The sequence below is a fragment of the Schistocerca nitens genome, chromosome 9 (genome assembly GCF_023898315.1).
Source record: "Schistocerca nitens isolate TAMUIC-IGC-003100 chromosome 9, iqSchNite1.1, whole genome shotgun sequence".
NCBI lineage: Eukaryota > Metazoa > Arthropoda > Insecta > Orthoptera > Acrididae > Schistocerca > Schistocerca nitens.
Genome location: NC_064622.1, coordinates 282,655,576 through 282,679,369, shown reverse-complemented (window position 1 = coordinate 282,679,369; position 23,794 = coordinate 282,655,576). Strand labels below are relative to the sequence as shown.

General features: G+C 44.4%; 1 protein-coding gene across 2 annotated transcripts in view; it reads right to left on the bottom strand.

Annotated features, from left to right (window-relative positions):
• Window positions 1-11,977: 11,977 nt before the first annotated feature.
• LOC126203922 (retinol-binding protein pinta-like) overlaps window positions 11,978-23,794 on the bottom strand; it is a 176,392-nt gene continuing 164,575 nt past the window's right edge. The window contains exons 5-7 of one of the 2 annotated variants that reach the window (XM_049938320.1): window positions 19,460-19,570; window positions 16,216-16,318; window positions 11,978-12,256 (exon numbers count right to left, since the gene is read on the bottom strand). In XM_049938320.1, the coding sequence (XP_049794277.1) occupies window positions 12,105-12,256; window positions 16,216-16,318; window positions 19,460-19,570 (366 nt within the window). In that variant the 3' untranslated portion in view covers window positions 11,978-12,104. The remainder of the gene's footprint in view (window positions 12,257-16,215; window positions 16,319-19,459; window positions 19,571-23,794) is intronic. The other variant, XM_049938322.1, reaches the window with a different exon arrangement.

Below are 23,794 nucleotides of genomic sequence, written 5' to 3'. Positions count from 1 at the left end.
TTTGTGAAAGATTCAGGTGTCTAGATCATCGAGAAAATAATTTGAAATCGAACATAAAATTTGCACCGAACAGTTAGACAGAAAAACACAAGTACCCTCTGCTACACACTGGACACGGAAGTCACTTAATATTGCACTGCCATCCAGTTCTGGGCTCTGATGAATGCTCATCGGCAAGTTAGTTTAAAATCAACTGGAAAATTTGTGTGGAACAGACATACAAGGAAGAAAGCGACATAATATAAATGTATTGAAAAAGAAATGAGAACTAATAAGTGAAAAAGAATTGTATTACAGAGTGGTACAGAAACTACTTGGTGTCAATGAAATGTATAATGCGGTCTGTAAAGTGACCCACAGTTTCCAAGAAAAGCGTTTCAAAACAAGTTTAACAAATTTCAGTTTCCGTCATTCGCTCATTTGCTAATATTTGTGGATGTACGGAGAGAAGCAGCCACTGCTACTAAACATAGCAGTTATCGAGAGAAAATTCGTCCGTAATACTGTCTGTGGCTGCGTGACAGCTCGCTCGTATGTGGCGCTGTCAAAGCGAGTGCCAGAGGCCCGTTGCACATGTACGGTGCGCTTAACACTCCTGGAAATGGAAAAAAGAACACATTGACACCGGTGTGTCAGACCCACCATACTTGCTCCGGACACTGCGAGAGGGCTATACAAGCAATGATCACACGCACGGCACAGCGGACACACCAGGAACCGCGGTGTTGGCCGTCGAATGGCGCTAGCTGCGCAGCATTTGTGCACCGCCGCCGTCAGTGTCAGCCAGTTTGCCGTGGCATACGGAGCTCCATCGCAGTCTTTAACACTGGTAGCATGCCGCGACAGCGTGGACGTGAACCGTATGTGCAGTTGACGGACTTTGAGCGAGGGCGTATAGTGGGCATGCGGGAGGCCGGGTGGACGTACCGCCGAATTGCTCAACACGTGGGGCGTGAGGTCTCCACAGTACATCGATGTTGTCGCCAGTGGTCGGCGGAAGGTGCACGTGCCCGTCGACCTGGGACCGGACCGCAGCGACGCACGGATGCACGCCAAGACCGTAGGATCCTACGCAGTGCCGTAGGGGACCGCACCGCCACTTCCCAGCAAATTAGGGACACTGTTGCTCCTGGGGTATCGGCGAGGACCATTCGCAACCGTCTCCATGAAACTGGGCTACGGTCCCGCACACCGTTAGGCCGTCTTCCGCTCACGCCCCAACATCGTGCAGCCCGCCTCCAGTGGTGTCGCGACAGGCGTGAATGGAGGGACGAATGGAGACGTGTCGTCTTCAGCGATGAGAGTCGCTTCTGCCTTGGTGCCAATGATGGTCGTATGCGTGTTTGGCGCCGTGCAGGTGAGTGCCACAATCAGGACTGCATACGACCGAGGCACACAGGGCCAACACCCGACATCATGGTGTGGGGAGCGATCTCCTACACTGGCCGTACACCACTGGTGATCGTCGAGGGAACACTGAATAGTGCACGGTACATCCAAACCGTCATCGAACCCATGGTTCTACCATTCCTAGACCGGCAAGGGAACTTGCTGTTCCAACAGGACAATGCACGTCCGCATGTATCCCGTGCCACCCAACGTGCTCTAGAAGGTGTAAGTCAACTACCCTGGCCAGCAAGATCTCCGGATCTGTCCCCCATTGAGCATGTTTGGGACTGGATGAAGCGTCGTCTCACGCGGTCTGCACGTCCAGCACGAACGCTGTTCCAACTGAGGCGCCAGGTGGATATGGCATGGCAAGCCGTTCCACAGGACTACATCCAGCATCTCTACGATCGTCTCCATGGGAGAATAGCAGCCTGCATTGCTGCGAAAGGTGGATATACGCTGTACTAGTGCCGACATTGTGCATGCTCTGTTGCCTGTGTCTATGTGCCTGTGGTTCTGTCAGTGTGGTCATGTGATGTATCTGACCCCAGGAATGTGTCAATAAAGTTTCCCCTTCCTGGGACAATGAATTCACTGTGTTCTTATTTCAATTTCCAGGAGTGTAGAAGCGTGGCAGTTTGCTGCGTCACAATGCAGCAGGAGCCGTATGTAATAGTAAAGGCAGTACATCATGCCCGACGCACACAGCAGCCTCGCTAAGTGTCAATCAGTGAAGCCGCATGGCCATACATACCTGGAGCCCGACTGTGACATTAGGCCAATCAGTGTCGGTCACCTTCGGCAGCTACTGCCAAACACAGCGAAGTTGATTCGCACTCTCTCTCGAAAAACGCAGCTCAGCGAACAAGACGTTCATCGGATACTACACTGATCAGCACGAAAAGGCGACACTTCAAATTATTACAAGAATTTTAGTTTTAAACTTTCTATTTTAAATTCCCGTCCCTTTTATAACACTAATCTACTATTTTATGATAAAACATATGACCCCTTCTAGAAGCTCAACAAAAAAGGCGATAATAAACAAATGAAGCAAGGGATGCGGAAGTAACGCGAATGGAAACACGTTTCAAGTAAATTTTGAAGAAGGTTAAGAAGAAAAACATGCTTCAAATGGCTCTGAGCACTATGGGACCTAACATCTGAGGTCATCAGTCCCCTAGAACTTAGAACTACTTAAACCTAAGTAACCTAAGGACATCACACACATCCATGCCCGAGGCAGGATTCGAAACTGCGAACGTAGCAGTCACGCGGTTCCGGACTGAAGCGCCTATAACCGCTCGGCCACCGCGGCCGGTGGTTAAGAAGATAACGCCCTTGTACTTTGGTTTTCTACATTTCACAGACATCTCTTCGTTTCTTCAAAAGCGTGCTTTGCCTCCTATGGCATCAATGACATCCAACAAACTACCACTCATGTTCCTGTTTAATGCTGCAATGTCCCCTTGAGAAATTATTTCCCATTGCTTCAAGAGGCCCTCCCGCAAGTGCTGTAAGCTCTCAGTGGTGCAGATGTCTCCTTCTTCTCACCTGATCCCATAGCTGTTCAACAGCATTCAAATCAGGGCTTCGAGCAGGCCAAGCCATAGCACGAATCTAGGCTTCGTTCAACAACACTTGCACAATCCTCGCAACATTTGTACATGCACTTTCAGGCCATTAATGTACACTGAGGTTACAAAAATCATGTGATAGCGATACGCACATGTGCTAATGGCGCCCTATTGCATTGACAAGGTATTATATGGCAGTGCATTGCCCGAGCTGTCATTTGTGCTCAGGTGATTCATGTGAATAGGTTTCCAACGCACGATGGGGATTACCGAATTTTCAACTCGGAAAGGTATTCGGAACTAGACGTATGAGACATTGCATTTGGGAAATCGTTAGGGAATTCAGTATTCCTGATCAATGGTGTCAAGAGTGTGGCGAGAATACCATATTTCAGGCATTACCTCTCACCATAGGCAACGCTGTGGCCGACGGCTTTCACTTAACGAGTCAGAGCAGCGGCGTTTGCGTAGAGTTGTCAGTGCTAGCTGACAAACAACACTGCGTGAAATAAGCACAGAAATAAGTGTGGGACGTAAGACGAATGAATTCGTTAACGCAGTGCGGTGAAATGTGGCTACGGTAGCCTTTGCTAGCAGCACGACATCGCCTGCAGCGCCACTCCTGGGCTCGTGAACATTTCTTTTTTTTTCCATCAGTTTTCTGACATTGATAGAGCGATTGCCCGCAAAGACAAAGGTTCCTAGTTCGAGTCGGTTCGGCACACAATTTTAATTTGTCGGGAAGTTTCATATCAGCTCACAGTTCGCTGCAGAGTGAAAATTTCATTCTGGGAACATCACCAAGGCTGTGGCTAAGCCAAGTCTCCGCAATATACTTTCTTCCAGGAGAGCTAGTTCTGCAAGGTCTGTAGAAGGGGTTCTGTGAAGTTCTGAAGGCAGGAGACGAGCCACTGGAGGAGCTGGAACTGTGAGGGCGGGTCGTGCGTCGTGCTTGGGTAGCTCAGATGGTAGAGCACTTCCCGCGTAAGGCAAAGGTCCCAAGGTCGAGTCTCGGTCCGGCACACAGTTTTAATTCGACAGGATGTTTCATATCAGCACACTCTTCGCTGCAGAGTGTAAATTTCATGCCAGGCTTATGAGTGGTTTGAAGTGGCCCACCGTGAATTTCTGTCCTGTGCTAATCTCTTCATCTCAGAGTGGCACTAGCAAAATTTGTCCTCAACTATACACTGGATGTATTCCAGCCTCTGTATTAACCCATAGTTTCTACCCTCTATAGCTCCCTCTGTCCGCCGGTCGTGGCCTCGCGGTAGAGTTCTTGCTTCCAGAGCACGGGGTTCCGGGTTCGATTCCTGACGGGGTCAGGGATTTTCAACTGCCCCGGGATGACTGGGTGTTGTTGTGTCGTCTTCATCGTCATCCATCCCCATTAAGCCGCACGGAGTAGCCGCACGGTCTAAGGCGTCTTGTCACGGTCCGCGCGGCTCCACCCCGTCGGAGGTTCGAGTCCCCCCTCGGGCATGGGTGTGTGTGTGTGTTGTCCTTAGCGTAAGTTAGTTTAAATTAGGTTAAATAGTGCGTAAGCTTAGAGACCGATGACCTCAGCAGTTTGGTCTCATAAGAGCTTACCACAAATTTACAAATTTCCGTCCCCATTACGGTCGGAGGAAGGCAACGGTAAACCACCTCCATTAGGACCTTGCCTAGTACGGCGGTGCGGATCTCCCGCGTCGTTCCCCTACACTCTGTCAAGAAGTACGGGACTTCATTTCCATAGCTCCCTCTAGGACTATGTAAGCTGTTCCGTGATGTCTTAACAGATGTCCTACCATCCTGTCCCTTCTTCTTGCCAGTGTTTTCCATAGATTTCTCTTCTCGTCGAATCTCCATAGAACCTCCTCATTCCGTATCTCATAAGCACTTAATTTTCCGGAACACCACATCTCAGATGCTTGGTTTCTCTTTCTTTCTGGTTTTCCCTCAGTCCACGTTTCACTGCCATACAATATCGTGTTTCAAATGTACATTCTCAGAAATTTCTTCCTCAAATCAAGGTCTATGTTTGGTTCTAGTAGACTTCCCTTGGCCAAGAATGCCCTTTTTGCCAATGCTAGTCTGGTTTTTATATCCACCGTGTTCCAACCCTCATGGGTTATTTTGCTGCCTAGGTAACAGAATTCCTTAACTTCACCAACTTCGTTTTCACCAATTCCGAAGTTAACTTTCTCACTATTCTCATTTCTGATACGTCTCGTTAGTATCGTATTTGTTTGCTTTACACTCACTCCGTATTCTGTACTCATTAGACTGTTCATTCTATTCCGTAGATCTTGCAAGTCTTCTTCACTTTCACTCAGGATAGCAATGTCATCAGCGAATTTTGTCATTGATAACTTTTCACCCCAAATTTTAATTCCACTTTTGAACCTTTCTTTTATTTCCGTCGTTGCTTCTTCGAAGTATAGATTGAACAGCAGTGGCGGAAGACTATATCCCCGTTTTGCACCATTTTTAATCCGAGCCTGAGCACTTCGTTCCTTATCTCCCACTCTTACTGTTCCTTCTTCGTTCTTTTACGTATTGTACATAACTCTCATTTCCCAATGGCTTACCGCTGTTTACCTCAAAATTTTGAACATCTTGCTTCATTTGACATTGTCGAACGCTTTTTGCGTGTCGACAAATCCTAGAAACGTATCTTGAGTTTTCTTCACTCTTGCTTCCATGATCAACTGCCTGTCTAATGCCTTTATCTTTCCTACAGCCAAACTGATCCTCATCTAACTCTTCGTCAGTTTTCTTTTCCATTCTTCTGTACGGCTGTTAATCTGGATTTTGTTACTTCTTTCACTTGTTGGCTCTTGCAACCTTCGGAAATGTGAGGATGATGCTTTTTCTAAAATCCAGATGGTACATCGGCAGACTCTACTCACCAAAGCGAGTAGCCGCTTTGTTTTCACTACCACTAATGATTTTAGAAATTCTGACAGAATAATCCTATCCATCCCTTCCGCCTCATTCTTAAGTCTTACAAAGCTTTTTTTTTTTTAATTCTTATTCTAATAGTGGATTCCCTATCTCTTCTATGTCTACTCCTGTTACTTCTCCTATCAACTCATCAGACAAGTTTTGCCATGCATAGTGGCCTTCAATGTACTCCTTCCACCTATCCGCACTCTCCTCTGCATTGAACAGTGGAATTCCCGCTGCATTCTTAATGTTACCACTCTTGCGTTTAATTTCACCGAAGGTTGTTTTGATTTTTCTATTGGCTGAGTCAGTTCTTTTGTTAATCATTTCTTTTTCAATTTATTCAGATTTCACATGCAAGCCATTTCTCCTTTTCTTCTCGGCAGTTCCTGTTTAGTTCATTCGAAGTGAATTGTATTTCTGTACTCCTGAATTTCCCTGAATATTTTTTTACTGTCTTCTTCCATCGATCAACTTGAGTATTACTTGTGTTACGCGTGGTTTCTTCACAGTTTTCTACTTGTTACTCATGTTTTACTTTTTGACGTCAGTGACTGCCCTCTTTACGGATGTCCATTCCTCTTCGACTGAACTGCCTACCGAGCTCTTCCCCATCGCAGTATCTATAGCCACAGAGAACTTCAAGCATACCTCCTCATTACGTAGTACTTGTCTACCCCACTTCTTTGGGTATTGTTCAAATGTGTGTGAAATCTTATGGGACTTAGCTGCTAAGGTCATCAGTCCCTAAGCTTACACACTGCTTAATCTAAATTACCCTAACGACAAACACACACACCCATGCCCAAGGGAGGACTCGAACCTCCGCCGGGACCAGCCGCACAGTTCATGACTGCAGCGTCTGAGACCGCTCGGCTAATCCCGCGCAGCTCTTTGAGTATTGATTTTTCCTGACTGGTCTCTTAAAGTTCAGCCTACTCTTCATCAGAACTGAATTGTGATTTTAATATATATCTACTCCTGGGCACGCCTTACAATCCAGTATCTGATTTCTGAATCGCTGCCTGATCATGATGTAATCTACCTGAAATCTTCCCATATCTTCTGGCCTTTTCCAAGTATAGCTCCTCTTCTTGAGATTCTAGCTGAAATTTATTGCAGAAGTGTATTAAACTCTCTCATTTCTAGTAACAAGTTAATATTCTTTCGTAATCCTTTCTTGTACTCCTACAGCTACAGCCCTATTCTAATGCCCCGTGACTATTAGATTTTTATCACTGAATTACCCGTTTAATATCCTGATATACTTTCTTTACCTTTTTATCTTCGGCTTGCGACGTCGGCGTGTATATGTGAACTATCGTTGTCGGTGCTGGGCCACTGTTCGTTCTGATGAGAATTACCCTACCACCGAACTGTTCACTGTAGCTCCCTCTTTGTCTTACCTTCTCATTCGTAAGGAATCCTTGTCCCGTTATATTATCTTCTGCTGCTGTTCGTATTGCCCTATACTCATCTGACCTGAAATCCTTGTCTCCTTTCCATTTCACTTCATTAACCTCCACTGTATTTAGATTGAGCCTCTGCATTTTCTGACTTTCCTATAATGTTAAGACTTTTGACCACCCAAACCCCGCGAACCTAGACCATTGGAAACTTGTGGCCTGGTCAGATGAGTGCCGGTTTTAGTTGGTAAGAGCTGATGGTATGGTTCGAGTGTGGCGCAGAATCACGAAGCCATGGACACATGTTGTCAACAAGGGCTGTGCAGGCTGGTGATGGCTCAATAATCGTGTGAGCTGTGTTTACATGGAATTGAGTGTCTCCTCTATTCAAAGTGAACCTATCATTGACTGGAAATGTTTATGTCCTACTACTTGGAGAACATTTTCAGCCATTTATGGACTTCACGTTCCCAAAAAACGATGGAATTTTTGTGGATGACAGTACGGCATGTTACAGGGCCGCAATTGTTAGCGATTGGTTTGCAGGACATTCTGGACAATTCGTGCGAATGATTGGGCCATCCAGATCGCCCGATGTGAACCTCATCGAACATTCATGGGACGTAATCGTAAGATCAGTTCGTGCGCAAACTCCGATACTGGCAAGGCTCTCGGAACTATGGATGGCTACAGACGCAGCTCTTTGTACGTGCAAGGAACTTCCAGCGACTTGTTAAGTCAATGACAAGTCGAATTGCTGCACTACGCCGCGCAAAAGGAGGTCCGACACGTCAATAGGAGGTATGCCTCCACGTAGCGATGTGATGTAAAGCTCCCATGCTCCACGAAGACCAGATCTGTTTTCACAGCCATGCTGATTGCTGCCCACCCCACCAGAGAAACGTCACGAAAAGGCTTCCTGGATGAGCATATGCAAGGGCAATACGTTTCCTGAAGCTCTCTCCAGATCTCCTCTGTATCGTCAGGTGTCAGCAGAAATCGCGGCTCATCAGTGGACAACGTCTGCTCCCGTTGTTGTTCAATCCAGTCGCGACACTTCGTTGCGAAACGTTGTCGAGCGGTGGAGCGATCTCTGGTGAGTTATTGGCCTGCACGAGGTCTTATGGATTGAAGACTGGCTTTTTCCACTCTCCTTCGGACTGTTGCCTCTCTAAAACAGATCACTTCGGACTTGATAGATTTGATTTAGTGCTTCCACGTTGGTGATGTGACGGTTGACGAGAACTTGTAGCTGGAAAAAGTGGCCATCATCTCTTGTCGATGTTTTTGGGGCCTAACCATTGTTTCCTTGCATAACCTCCAGTTTCCTTGTACCTTCCTACGCTTTTGGAAATCGTGGAAGTTGTAGTTCTCAAAGTATCTGCTATATATTACATGCTGCCACCATTTTCTATTTAAACAACAGCTTTTGTAGCATCTTCAGAGTTCACGGACATGTTTACTCCACAAATAATTGATGACGTTAATCACAGAAAGATCCTACAAACACCTTTGATTGAGATGGTAACGGTACAAGGTACAACAGTAAAGTACTACGAGAGCGGGGAAACATTATTACTTCATTTCCAGTGTTTTTATTTTTTTCCCCAAATTGTTTAGAGATAAAGGATCAAGGCTTACTCAATAAGGGATCGACGTTTCAAAAATGGTTCAAATGGCTCTGAGCACTATGGGACTCAACTGCTGTGGTTATAAGTCCCCTAGAACTTAGAACTACTTAAACCTAACTAACCTAAGGACATCACACACATCCATGCCCGAGGCAGGATTCGAACCTGCGACCGTAGCGGTCTAGCGGTTCCAGACTGTAGCGCCTTTAACCACTCGGACACCCCGGCCGGCTCGACGTTTCACTGTTCGTTTGCAAAGTAACTCACCAGTACAGTCCCTAAGAAAAAATACTATACTCTGATTAAATGGATAGCACATAATTGGTGCTTGTTGTTTCGGACACACATATTTAACTAAGGCCTTGACGGCCAATAATCCCTTCAGTGTTGACGCACAAAATGCTCGAATTCTTAAGGGAGTTGGCGAGATGCCGCGAGTAATGAGGCTAATGAGCAGGGACACCGCACCAGTAGTTTTTGGTATAAGCAGAGAGTTTGGGTCTGACGAGAGGCGTGGTAGGATAGTCGGTGGTGTTACGGTGACCGCTGTGTCCAGATGGCATAGTGGTCAGCGCATCTTCCTTAGTAAACAGGACACCTGGGCTGGAATCCCGATCCAGCACAAATATTCAACTTTCCCCATTGATATACACTGATCAGCCAGAACTTCATGACCACTGCCCACCGCGACGATAGATGACGCATGGTGGCGTTGTGGGACGTGACGCGGTAACATAAGTACGTAAGCGGTGCATGCACGGGTGAGGGATCACCCTAGCGAAGATATGGGACGCTAATGGGGAAATCCATTGAGAGAAGCGACTATGAAAAAGGGTAGATTATCATTATGCAGAGCCTGTAAACGAGTGTCTCGAAAACGGCGAAGCTGATCGAATGTCCACGTGCTACTGTCGTATCTACGGAAAGAGGTAGAAGGACAGTGAAACTACCAAGAGGCGCTAAATGGTTGGACATCCGCTACTCTTTACAGAACGTGGATATCAGAGGCTTGTCTGCTCCGAAAAGAAGGATACATGGTGATCTGTGGCATCTCTGCCGAAAGAGCACAATGCTGGTGCACGCACATGTGTTTTCTGAGCACATCATTCATGATACATTGTTGAATAAGGTGCTCCGCAGCACGCCACTTCTTCGTGTTCACATGTTGACCCAACGACATGGTTAATTAGGATTGCAATGTGCACGGGACCAACGAGATTCGACCTTGGAACAATGAAGACATGACGACTCTTCGGGCGAATCATATTTTTGCTACAGTAGGTCGATGGTCGTCTCCACGAACACCGTCATCGAGGTGAACGGTGGTTCGAAACGTGCTGCAGACGCAGGCCTGTGGGAACAGTACTGGGCCATGGAAAAATTCTCCTGCGCTTGCATGAGACCTGTGATACTAATGGAAGCTGCCGACCACATGCATTCCTTCATGTGTGCCCAGGCGGTGATGTGATAGTTTAGCAGTATAATTGTCCGTTTCTCGGAGCAGAGCCGTGCCACACTGGTTTGAGGAGCGTTATAGTGAACTCATGTTGGTATCTCGGCGACAAAATTCACCTGATGTAAATGCTATGGGACACCATCTGGGTCGCTATCGGGCGCCAACAGTGGCCCGTTATTTACGCGAAGTACTTGACCTGTGCGCAGACATCTAATGCCACATACCTCCACAAACATACCGACAAACTGTCGTATCCCCTGTACGCAAGCCGGCCGCGTTGGCCGAGCGGTTCTAGGCGCTGCAGTCTGGAACCGCGCGACCGCTACGGTTGCAGGTTCGAATCCTGCTGCGGGCATGGATGTGTGTGATGTCCTTAGGTTAGTTAGGTTTAAGTAGTTCTAAGGTCTAGGGCACTGATGACCTCAGAAGTTAAGTCCCATACTGCTCACAAGGGAACCTCCCCATCGCACCCCCCTCAGATTTAGTTATAAATTGACACAGTGGATAGGCCTTGAAAAATTGAACACAGATCAATCGAGAAAACAGGAAGAAGTTGTGGGGAACTATGAAAAAATAAGCAAAATATACAAACTGAGTAGTCCATGGACAAGATACGCAACATTATGGACAATCTGAGCTCATGAGCGCCGTGGTCCCGTGGTTAGAGTGAGCAGCTGCGGAACGAGAGGTCCTTGGTTCGAGTCCTCCCTTGAGTGAAAATTTTACTTTCTTTATTTTCGCAAAGTTACGATCTGTCCGTTCATTCATAGACGTCTCTGCTCACTGTAATAAGTTTACTGTCTGTGTTTTGCGACCGCAGTGAAGTGATAATCTCTCCCAAAAAAAGTGATGAAAACATAAGAGTTTGTCACATAAACTGCAACAAATAAATGCCACAGTTTCACAGTCGCACAGTTTTCCCTGTGCTCTGTCAAAACATACGTTTTTTACGTTTTCAAATGTTTCCGTGTGTAGGCCGTCAAATCCTGCATATGTCCAAGCAAATCTGAACATGTCCTGGAATTTTGGAGAGTGAAGTTGATTATGTGTGAGTGCCTGAACTTTGATAATTGTCTGAAAATAAAAAATTAAACTTTTCACTCGAGAGAAGGCTTGAACCAAGGACCGCTCGTCCCGCAGCTGCTCACGCTAACCACGGGACCACGGCGCTCGTAAGCTCCCATTCTCCTTGATGTTGCCTACCTTGCGCATAGACTACTCAGTTTGTATATTTTGCTTATTTTTTCCATAGTTCCACACAACTTCTTCCTGTTTCCTCGATTGATCTGTGTTCAGTTTTTCAAGGCCTATCCCTGTGCCAACTTATAACTAAATCTGAGGGGGGTGCGATGGGGAGGTTCCCTTGTCAGAGCCAAGCCCAGTACGCAAAAGGCGGACAAACAAACTATTAAGCAAGTGGTCATAATATTTTGGCTCATCAGCGTAAATCAGTGCCGACTGGCAGCCAATGCCTTGAATTCCTTTGTGGGTTAAATTGACAGTTACACATAATGTATTACGTGTTGTGTTTTTCGTGCCCACCGTGATATATGATAGGCCGATTTGGTGAGAGATGCATTGCCAAAATTTGAAAGCAAAGTAATTTTATTCTCAAATTCATCGGTAGTTTGTTACAGTAAGAGCATATAATAGTAGTACCACTAAGAATGGCCTTTGACAAGAGTAAAGACAATAGGTCGGCAGAGAATCGTGCTCAGTCCACGGTCAGCTGCCGGAAAGAGCCCTCCACGCCGAACAGGTCGGTGTGCGTCTTTGGTTTGCCGGGCCGCTTCGACTCGTCCACCCCGTACTTCTCGTCCTCCTTGAAGAACGCCGCATTCCTCTCAACGCGCTCTTTCCACATATCTGCAAACAGAGTGACATCGTAAAACACTTCCCATGTGGACAACTAAGTTTAAGGGAATTAGGAATGTCTGATGTTACGAATTTCCAATCATTTGGTAACTCATTCTACAGTGATTCCTACGCTAATGTTATAAAGTACACATCGGCACAGCTAAATTCTCTTCCTTTCTTCTTAGTTGTTCCCTTTTCTTAACAGACAGGGATAGAGGTACGTCTACACAAAATCTAATATTACTTTATTATGAACTTTCCTGGCACATTAAAACTGTGTGCCGGACCGAGACTCGAACTAAGGTCACCGAGTTCGAGTCTCGGTCTGGCACACAGTTTTAATCTGCCAGGAAGTTTCATATCAGCGCACACTCCGCAGCAGAGTGAAAATCTCTTTCTGGAAACGTCCACTAGGTATTGTGGCTAAGCCACATCTCTGCAGTATCCTTGATTCCAGGAGTGCTAGTTTTACAAATTTCGCAGAAGAACTTTTGTGAAGTTTGGAAGGTAGGAGACGAGGTACTGGAAGAATTGTAGCTGTGAGGACTGGTCGTGAGTCGTCCTTGGGTAGCTCAGTTGGCAGAGCACTTGCCCGCAGAAAGCAAAGGTCACGACTTCAAGTCTCGATCCGGCACACAGATCTAATCTGCCAGGAAGTTTCATATCAGCGCACACTCCACTGCAGAGTGAAAATGTCATTCTGGATACTTTATTATGCTTCTGTACTTGTGCTATTCCTCCCCCCTTAGAAATATAAGACGAGTCGAAATGTCACGCACGTCATACGTTTTTGAAATGCGTAAGTCGCATTACCCATATGAGATTGAGACACGAATACTAAGCATTTCATTTTTTTTTCTTTTTTCCTAGTTCCACCATTCTGGCCTCAAACGGGCCACTCGGGACCGACCTACCGTCATGTCGGCTACTGCCAATGGCTTTTTTTGGACGCGATATGGAGGAGCGTGGGGTGAGCACACCACCCTCCAGGCTGTTGTCTGTTACACATCATATAAAAATTATACGTTCTTGAATATCTGCTGAAGGCCAGACTATCAAGGCCAAACTGAGCCACACTGTACTGCCACAACAAAAGAAGATGTCATTTCAAGACACTCTGAACGGGATTCAAATTACAAGGGGAATTCGTCTGTCTGCAAGTGTTACTTCTGCATTGTTTAGGTATGGAGTAACCAAACGTATGATTGCTTGTATTTGATAGAGGCTTATGCAGACGTTCAAAATTTCAAGTTCAATTCATTTGAGAAATAAGGAACTTTATTATATGGGCAACCATAGCTGCTGAAATTAATAGTAAACTGAACTTGAATAAACCGCAAACAGCTGTTATGACATGGTTTAGTAACGATCGGTTTCGCTACGTTAAAGCAGTACCTTCAGGTTGTTAGTTGAATCAATACTTTACTCTTGTGATAACCAACAACATTTTCCTCATGCCCCGCACTGTTCGTCTCAATGCTCTGCCGCTGACGGTTTGTTGACTACTTCCTCTCTTCATGCGGTTATATTAAGTGACAGTGACGTTGGGAGCGTCTCTGTGTTGTTATCTGTGTGACACTACTAACAATCTCAAGATGTTGCTTTAACGCAGCGAAACTGGTCCTTAATACAGTACTGGCCATTAAAATTGCTACACCAAGAAGAAATGCAGATGATAAATGGGTATTCATTGCACAAATATATTATACTAGAACTGACATGTGATTTCATTTTCACGCAATTTGGGTGCATAGATCCTGAGAAATCAGTAGCCAGAACAACCACCTCTGGCCGTAATAACAGTCTTGATACGCCTGGGCATTGAGTCAAACAGATCTTGGATGGCGTGTACAGACACAGCTGCCCATGCAGCTTCAACACGACACCACAGTTCATCAAGAGTAGTGACTGGCGTATTGTGACTAGCCAGTTGCTCGGCCACCATTGACCAGACGTCTTCAATTAGTGAGAGATTTGGAGAATGTGCTGGCCAGGGAAGCAGTCGAACATTTTCTGTATCCAGAAAGGCCCGTACGGGACCTATAACAAGCGGTCGGGCATTATCCTGCTGAAATGTAGAGTTTCGCTGGGATCGAATGAAGGGTAGAGCCACGGATCGTAACACATCTGAAATGTAACGTCCACTGTTCAAAGTGCCGTTAATGCGAACAAGAGGTGACCGAGACGTGTAAGCAATGGCACCCCATACCATCACACTGGGTGATACGCCAGTATGGCGATGACGAATACACGCTTCCAATGTGCATTCACCGTGATGTCGCCAAACATGGATGCGACCATCATGATGCTGTAAACAGAACCTGGATTCATCCGAAAAAATGACGTTTTGCCATTCGTGCACCCAGGTTCGTCGTGGAGTACACCATCGCAGGCGTTCCTGTCTGTGATGCAGCGTCAAGGGTAACCGCAGGCATGGTCTCGGAGCTGATAGTCCATGCTGCTGCAAACGTCGTCGAACTGTTCGTGCAGATGGTTGTTGTCTTGCAAACGTCCCCATCTGTTGACTCGGGAATCGAGACGTGGCTGCACGATCCGTTACAGCCATGCGGATAAGATGCCTGTCATCTCGACTGCTACTGTTACGAGGCCGTTGGGATCCAGCACGGCGTTCCGTATTACCTTCCTGAACCCACCGATTCCATATTCTGCTAACAGTCATTGGATCTCGACCAACGCGAGCAGCAATGTCGCGATACGATAAATCGCAATCGGGATAGGCTACAATCTGACCTTTATCAAAGTCGGAAACGTGATGGTACGCATTTCTCCTCCTTACACGAGGCATCACAACAATGTTTCACCAGGCAACGCCGGTCAACTGCTGTTTGTGTATGAGAAATCGGTTGGAAACTTTCCTCGTGTCAGCAGGTTGTAGGTGTCGCCAGCGGCGCCAACGTTGTGTGAATGCTCTGAAAAGCTAATCATTTGCATATCACAGCATCTTCTTCCTGTCGGTTCAATTTCGCGTCTGTAGCACGTCATCTTCGTGGTGTAGCAATTTTAATGGTCAGTAGTGTATGTACTGGGATACGTTTTCGCTAGTGGCTGTAGTTTTCGAATTATTCAAGAGAAACTTGAAAAAATGGCCTTCAGACTCAAAACCTGTGGCCTCCAGCGAAAACGAATCCGAGTACAAAATTTAACTACATTAAATTAACTGTAAAATGGTCTTATTCATTTTTTGTGTAGGACTGATAGTCTGAACATAGCGAGCGATAAAATATGAAAAACTCGCACGTGGTTTTTGAAGGCATTGCGGGTTGCGTAAAACCCAGAGGTAAGGGTAGGTGAATCTCCTTGTATGTCAAGATTGGTAGCCAATGTAGTGATGCTTTTAAAGTACATGAATAGTCACTTATTTATTACCTGAACTTACATACTGCTGCCCTAATATATTTTACAGGGTGTTTCACAATTCCTGTACCGTTCGGATGTAATATAAGTTTGAAGATCAGATCATTTTAAAATTTGCTGCTGCACGGTACACACATAAAATGAGAAGAGGGCGCCGTCGTCAGTTGCTGTTGCAATTATGACGTAACATACCATTTTCAGCCGCTTACAGCAACGGGAAACTGGTATGTTTGCAACGAGAATAGCTGACTGTGCTGTTGCACTGACGCGCCGCTCTCTCGTCTTTAAGAGAGCTTCCTTCGTCACGTAGGACAGTACCCAAAGGCGAGTACTCGAAACATTGCCCATGCCATGGGCTCCAGTAGAGCACACAGGTCAGACCTCTTTGCTTCCGCTGTGTTGTACCACGAAGTGTGAGATTTGAAAGTTAGCTGATTTTCAAACTTTAGTCCGATCAGCACATTTCCGGTCATGGGTTCTCTAGCAGAATTTATCCCCTCTGTGGCTCCTAAAAGACTATTTCAGGGCTTATGAGTACACAACGTTGCACATTTCGGATGACGTAAAATTCGCTGACAATGGTTTGCACTTACTTTGCAATTTTTCAATAGGTCCAGCTTCTCCTCCGTACTCCTCTGGCAAAATCTTCTTGGGGACGTGCTTATGAAGAGACTCCAGATTGGGATGGATGAACATCTGAAATACATGAAACATAAACATAACAACGTAATATTTTCTAAGTATTACGAGATGCTCTAAGGCATAACATACTATTGAGACGGGTTCTAATAACAATACCGTACGCTATACACACTTCCTTCTTTTTATATAACTTGCCGTTGCGTTTTTCAGTCCCAAGACTGGTTTGAAGCAGCTCTCCACGCTAGTCTGTCCTGCGGAAGCCTCTTCATTTCTCAGTAATTAGGGCAAGCTAAACCCTCGCTTACTGTACCCAAGCTTTAGTTTCCCTGTATAGTAGTTCCTCAACCTCCTGCAACTGTCTCCATTTTCTTCCGTTAACAAACTTATTATTTATTGACGCCTCAGAGTGTTTCCTATCAAACGATTCTTTCTTTTAGTCAGATTGTACCATAATCCTCTTTTCTCCCTAATTCGATTCTGGGCATTTTATTAGTCATTGGAACAACCTATTTAATACTCAACATTTATTGTAACATCACATTTCAAATGATACTATTCTCGTCTTGTCTATTCTGTTGCTCGCCCAATTTTGGCCTCCAGACAACTCTGCATGCTCTGTAACTGTTAATTTTCACTTCAATATACGTATATTTTTGATATGGTTCTTGTACTTTTGGAAATACCGTTTTGACTTTCTGGTTGATTTGAAAATAGGGCTGTAGTGTCGGCAGACTTGCCAACACTACGCACACTAATTGAAAGAGGCGGCCAAGATGCACCCGCTAACTCACGAAGGATGGAGTGAGGTCTGAAACAGGAGACTTAATGAATGCTATAAAGAAAAGTACGTAGTTTCTGGACTACTTAACTTTTAATCCATCCTTGTATACATCGTTCTTGATGAGACATCTGGAGATTGTGGCGATACAAGTGAGACTCTTTAGATACAAGCTATCTAAGGCTAATGGCGCCTTGCTAGGTCGTAGACATGGACTTAGCTGAAGGCTATTCTGTCTCTCGGCAAATGAGAGAAAGGCTTCGTCAGTGTAGTCGCTAGCAAAGTCGTCGTACAACTGGGGCGAGTGCTCGTACGTCTCTCGAGACCTGCCGTGTGGTGGCGCTCGGTCTGCGATCCTGACAGTGGCGACACGCGGGTCCGACATGTACTAATGGACCGCGGCCGATTTAAGCTACCACCTAGCAAGTGTGGTGTCTGGCGGTGACACCACAAGGGCTAGGCCCGAAGCTACTCATCAATTAAATAAAAACATGAAATTTGTAGTTTTGGCTAGTTTTTCGTTGTTCTGATTAACAGAAAGTGCTGACTCGCCATTATTCGAGTATGTTGGAAGTTCGTAACTAAAATTTGTGTTAGATGTTAAAAAATTACTCTTTTCAAGAAACATTTTTCGTATTGTTCCCACTCAGCGTTTAAAATCTTCAGTAGTTTTGTAAATTATAGATTGCAGCGATCAGTCGTCATTTTTAAATTTTATTGGCAGATCTAGATTTCACTTCGTAACTAAAATTTATGTTCCACGCTAAATATTTTTCTTTTCAAGAATCATTTTTCGTATTGTTCCCATTCAACGTTTAATATATTCCGTAGTACTTCGACCGTTCTCATTTATTCTCATCTACTACTTTAAGTGTCTCATTTTCGAAGAAAAATGAGCAGATTCTCCTTCTTCTGTTCCTACTACCTTTTCCCGATACCAACGGGATCGGCGTTGTTGTGTATCGGTTTTAGCCGGATGCCCTTTCTGACGCCTCAAATCCCGCCGGCTACTGCGTTATGTGTTCTGAGAGGTAACGCCTGAAATTTGGTGTTTTCGGCACAATCATGACTCTGTGAGCTCGGAATACTGAATTCCCTAATGATTTCCGAAATGGAATGACCCACGGCTCTAGTTACAACTACCATTCCGCGTTCAAAGTCTGTTAGTTCCCTTCGTGCGGCCATCATCACGTTGACATCTTTTCACATGAATCACGTGAGTACAAATGACGGTTCCGCCAATACACTGCCCTTTAATAGCTTGTGGACTACCGTCATCAGTATGCGTGGATACTGCTATCCCACAACTTCTGTTATTTCAAAGTAGTACCGGAAGTGTTGTCACTACGATTCTCGGGTAGGCAACTTACAGAGGTGGTAATACGGAGCAAAAGAAGAACAAATGTCTGGTAAAAATGGGCTATAACGTGAATACCTTAAGAGCTATTGGCACTTGTTCATCTACGATACTGTGAAACACATCTCTTCTACTGAACAAGTCCCTATAGCTCTTAAATTATGCATTCCAGAGATCACGGTTACTGGATATTTTTCCTTATTATGGTCCATACTACCACTTCTGTAAGTTATCTACCCTAAAATCTTAGCAAAAACAATAATGAAGATATATTGCACTGTCTGAGATTTCAGAACTATTTTCGCTTGCAACATTCGACTCGTTCGTCTCCGAATCATGGTCTCTCACCTCAAAGTGGTACATTTATCCTTCTCCGTAACCCTTGAAACTTTCTAATACTGTCAAGAAATCATTCTGTGTAATTTCAAGGCATTTTCAATTCCGTGCAACTGCTCTCCCAAGTCCTCTGCCGTCTGTGATAGAATTACAATGCCATCAGCAAACAATAACTTTTTCATTTCCTCTCCTTCAGTTTTAATTACAATTCTAAATTTCTGTTTGCTTTCCTTTAGTGCTTTTTCAGTGTCGAATAACATGGGAATAATCTGCATGTCTGTATCACTCTTTCCTCAACTTTTGCCTCCCTTTCACGTCCTGCGACTTTTGTAGCTACACTCTAGTTTTCTATTGTGTTAACCTTTCACTCCCTGTATTTTACCCCTCCTACACTCATAATTTCAAAGAATGTGCTGCAGCCAGCATTTCCTTCTAACCAATAAATGTTACAAACGAAAGTAAGTTTCATTATTAATTGTACGTATTTAAAGCTTATGAATTTAGATAACAAGACATACTTACAATGGTAGGTAATATTGAAGACACTCTTTGCTTTATGTGCACTTTTTCTAGGATATCCATTAAATCCAGATTGAGACATCTGTTATGTAAAGAAGTATTTGACCTTATTCTGCACCAGAAATGTTTCTAGAGTGCATGTTAATGGTACTGAGGATTCGTATTTTAAATTACAAACGACACTTACGTATATTTGAGTACATACCCTTTTCTTGAACTTCTCTTTAAGGAAACCCTCGAAAAACGAGAATATTTTCTCGAGGCCAGGATGGCTGTTGATAACGTGGAAGCCTTTAGGCCGTAGCGGATACGCTTCCTGTAAGAAGAGAAAAGAAAGAAATTTCACTACATGGAGACAAAGTGAAATTCAACTCTTGACGAGATAATCAAGAGTTAAACTTTACAAACTCATCAACCCGTTCCATTCGATTTGTTATGTACTGTTTTCCAACACACTATAAAGGAAGTCTCATGAACTGTCACTGTCCTTTGATTTCTAATTGCTTCGAACTGGAATGAATTATCCACAAAGAGACGAATGTGGAAGTATTGAGAGAAGTAATCGTTGGGGCGTCGTGTAGTGGTTCCCATGGAATGCTCAGCCACCTTGGTGTGACTGTGTTTGCAGCGCGGATGCCAAGAAGTAACTGAAGTACAGACCTACATCGTGCTACAAACGGAAATAGGTATGGAGTATAGTGTCAGTCGACATGAGCGCCGATCCTTGAAAGGTGGTATGCTAACCGTGAGTAGACGCTGATATTTCTTGTTGAGTATTTTTATTTTTTGAGATTAAACGAAATGATATTTTGGAGCAACCTTGTTAGATGACAGCAACTTGCAACATATCAGAGTACTGAGATGCAGAGGAAAGGCGTTGGTTGGAACTGGTGATCAGAAGTAAGGTGTCGTTTGAAATACAAAAATGGTGGCTGGGAAAGCAGTGTGCGGAACATTATACTCCATTACCACCATCCAATAACGCCGTAATCCAGAGACTGGAGCAACTATCAATTAGTATGAAGCAATCCCCGTTGCTCAGATCGCGAAGTTAGTTTTGATGCGAAGACATGTTCCAGACTCATGCACGATAGGTATGACAACGGTATTGCTGGACAACATACAGAATTATGCCATCATTTTTCGTTACCATTTACATTTCTAAAACTATATAGCCATGTGTCAGTCATATTCCAATGATAGTCGACAGGTCACGTCTCACCCTGGTGCTATTACAGATTTATGAGTTTAAATAACCAACAATACAGGTGGTAAGCTGGGGTCCTTGGGAGTGAGCGAACAATTCGTCACAACAGCAACGAAATACTGCTGGCTCACGAATAAAATTACATGTAGATCCTGAAAAGAGTGGTAAATTATAATTGGGAACTAAAAAAATGTAATGGACAAAATTAAAATAGAAAAGAAAGCACATCGACCATTCAATACGACAACTCGAGCAGAGCCAATTAAAGAGACACGTGAACAGGGTGGAATGAAGGAATGAGTTACAAGACAAAAACCACGACAGGTTGTAGCTCACGTTTGCTGGAGTGGAAGAACATAGATGGAGGTGGGGACGTGGGTGGTATCAAAAGGCAGTGTACCACATGACACAGCATGACATAGCATCATTCCACTGTGTCTGTACGGAGCGTGTGCTGCAGGTTGTAAATTGAACACTAAACACTCACTTTCGTATTGGTGATCGTATGGTGACATGCATACTCGACAGTCAAGCCCGCAGCCAGTACAAAATACGACACCAGCCTTGTTACGTGACACGTCAAACTATTCTGGTGGTAACAGAGCAGTCTCTTCCTCTAATGCTATGTCTGTCTCTAAGTCTGTTGTCCATTAGTACAGCTGTATTGTGAATCTTCTAACATGTCATTACTGGTAGCTCCAGGGCTGGTCCTCTGGGGTCCGTTTCCAGTGTCCAGGACATGGGGGCTTGTCTAACCTAGAGACAGTGATCGAACTTCTCTTATTTAAAAACTAGTGACTTTTCCTTGGCAGGAGGGAAGTTTTATTAAGGATACAGAGCACTTATGAATGGTGGAAAAATCGAAATTTTTTATGACTTTATTAAATTCTATAGTATTTCCTAATTACTTTGATAAATGCATTATAGTGTTTCAAATGAAAAATGATCACGTATGCCACCACGCCGCCTTTATTTCTGTTACAGAAACCAATATTATTTCGATAAGAGCTGGTCTGTTTTCAGCGATTATACGTATGATATATTGCATATGTTCGTAGCCGTGTCGGTTTCTAGTGTCTGTAAATGAATATCTTTGCTATTATTTACTTTTGTTTCGCTGAAACAGTTTGTTCACGTGTTATTGAATGTTTGTTGCCCAAGTGCTACATATATTTGTGGAAGTACATATCCCTTAGTGTGCAATAAATACGAACTATGCCATGCATCAATAATTTCAATGAAAGGAAATTCCGTGATAATCAGTGCACAGACAAAGCAAGCGACACTGTTGAAAGTAACCTATGTATCAGTTCTTCAGAGAAGAAACTCCCACATGGCACCCCTCGTGGTGATTCAAATGTTTGTGATAACAATGACGCTGCTTGTAGTGGATTTGTTGTTGTTGATGTGGGCATATTATCTTCTTTGATAATGGAAGTGGCGAAATGTACACCGTGTGATGGTGTAAGCTGTCTGGAAATAACTGAACAACAAAGTAGCAGGAACGGTTTAGCGTCAATATTAGTTGTTCTGTGTAGATCCTGCAATAAATTTACCTCTAAAATGACTTCGAACATTGTGAATAATTCATATGATGTGAATTTGAAGTTAGTGTATGTAGTGCTTGCAACAGGAAAAGGAAAAAAGGCTGCTCAAACGTTTTGTGGTTTGATGGACCTTCCTCCTCCTCCCAGTAGGTCCAGCAAGTACATAAAAACACTTTTATGTGTCTTGACGGTAGTGTCTAAAGCATCTATAAAACGTGCAGTAGAAGAAACTGTAAATATTGGTGGTACCAACAACATTGCTGTTGTACTTGATGGGACATGGCAAAGTCGAGGACATCGTTCCTTGAATTGTGTTGTAAGAGCTACTTCTCATGAGAATGGAAAAGTTGTTGATGTTGAGTGCTTATCTAAGTACTGCCACACCTGCCATGGTAACACTGAAGGACATATTAAAGATCAGTGTTCTAAGAATTATGATGGTTACAGTGGAACTATGGAGTGGGATGGAGCTCTAAAAATATTTCAGAGGTCGGTGCCCGTTTATAACGTTAGATATACGAAGTACCTATGCGATGGGGACTCTAAAGCTTTCAATAAAATTAATGAGTTCAATGTTTATGGTGATTCCTTGGTAACAAAACTGGAGTGTTGTGGACATGTGCAAAAGAGGATGGGTGCCAGATTGAGGAAGCTATGAAGAGAAATGGAAGGAAAGTTGCTATCTGACAGAAAATCTCTGTCTGGCCGAGGAAGATTGACAGAGACTGAAACAGACCTTCTTCAGAGTCATTATGGACTGGCCATTACACGAACTGCAACCCTGAATGATGTTACAGCAATGAGAAAAGTTGTATGGGATACCTACTTTCATAAGATGTTTACAGATGACAACCCTGTTCAAGGACTTTGCCCTAAAGGAGCAGATTCTTGGTGTGGTTACCAAAAAGGAAAAGAAAGTTGTCAAATATACCATCATTATCATTCTCTTCCTAAGCCTGTTATGAATTAAATAAAAAATTTTGAGACCTGAGTGACCCTGTTTTGCTTTGTAAATGTCTTCATGGGGGCACTGAAAATACAAATGAAAGTTTCAACCATTGAGTATGGGAAAGATTACCCAAGAATGCTTTTGTAGGACTAAATACATAAAAAGTTGGTGTACTAGATGCAGTGATATATTTCACTGTTGGAGTGATGGGAAGGTACGAAATCCAGAGGAATTTAGGCATAAAATGTGGCTCTGATACGGAAGATCAATTGCTTGCGTGTGACATACAATGGGTGCATGAAGCTGAAACATTCGTTCTTCAAGTTACCAAAGAAGCAAGAAGTGTTAAAAGGAGTGCCAAGAGCAAGCTTGAAGATGCCCTCAACGCAGTCGCCGACGACCTTCACTTAACCACTGCGACCAGCAGCGTGTGCGTAGAGTTGTTAATGTTAACAGAGAGGCAAGATTACGTGGCAGCATAAATCCATGTGGAACGTACGACGAACGTATCCGTTAGGACAGTACTGCGAAACTTGGCGTTAATGGGCGATAGCAGCAGAGGAGTGACGCGAGTGCCTTTGGTAACAGCACGACATCCCCTGCAGCGCGTCTCCCGTGGTCGTGATAATACCACCTGCACCGTAGACGATAGAAAATCCGTGGTCTGGTCAGATGAGTCTGAATTCCAGTTGTTAGGAGCTGGTGGCTGGGTTCGAGAGTGGCACAGACCGCACGAAGCCATGGACACTAGTTGTCAACAAGGCACTGCAAGGTGGTAGTGGCTCCGTATTGGTGGACGCTGTTTTTCTATGGAATGGAGTGGATCCTCTCGTCCAA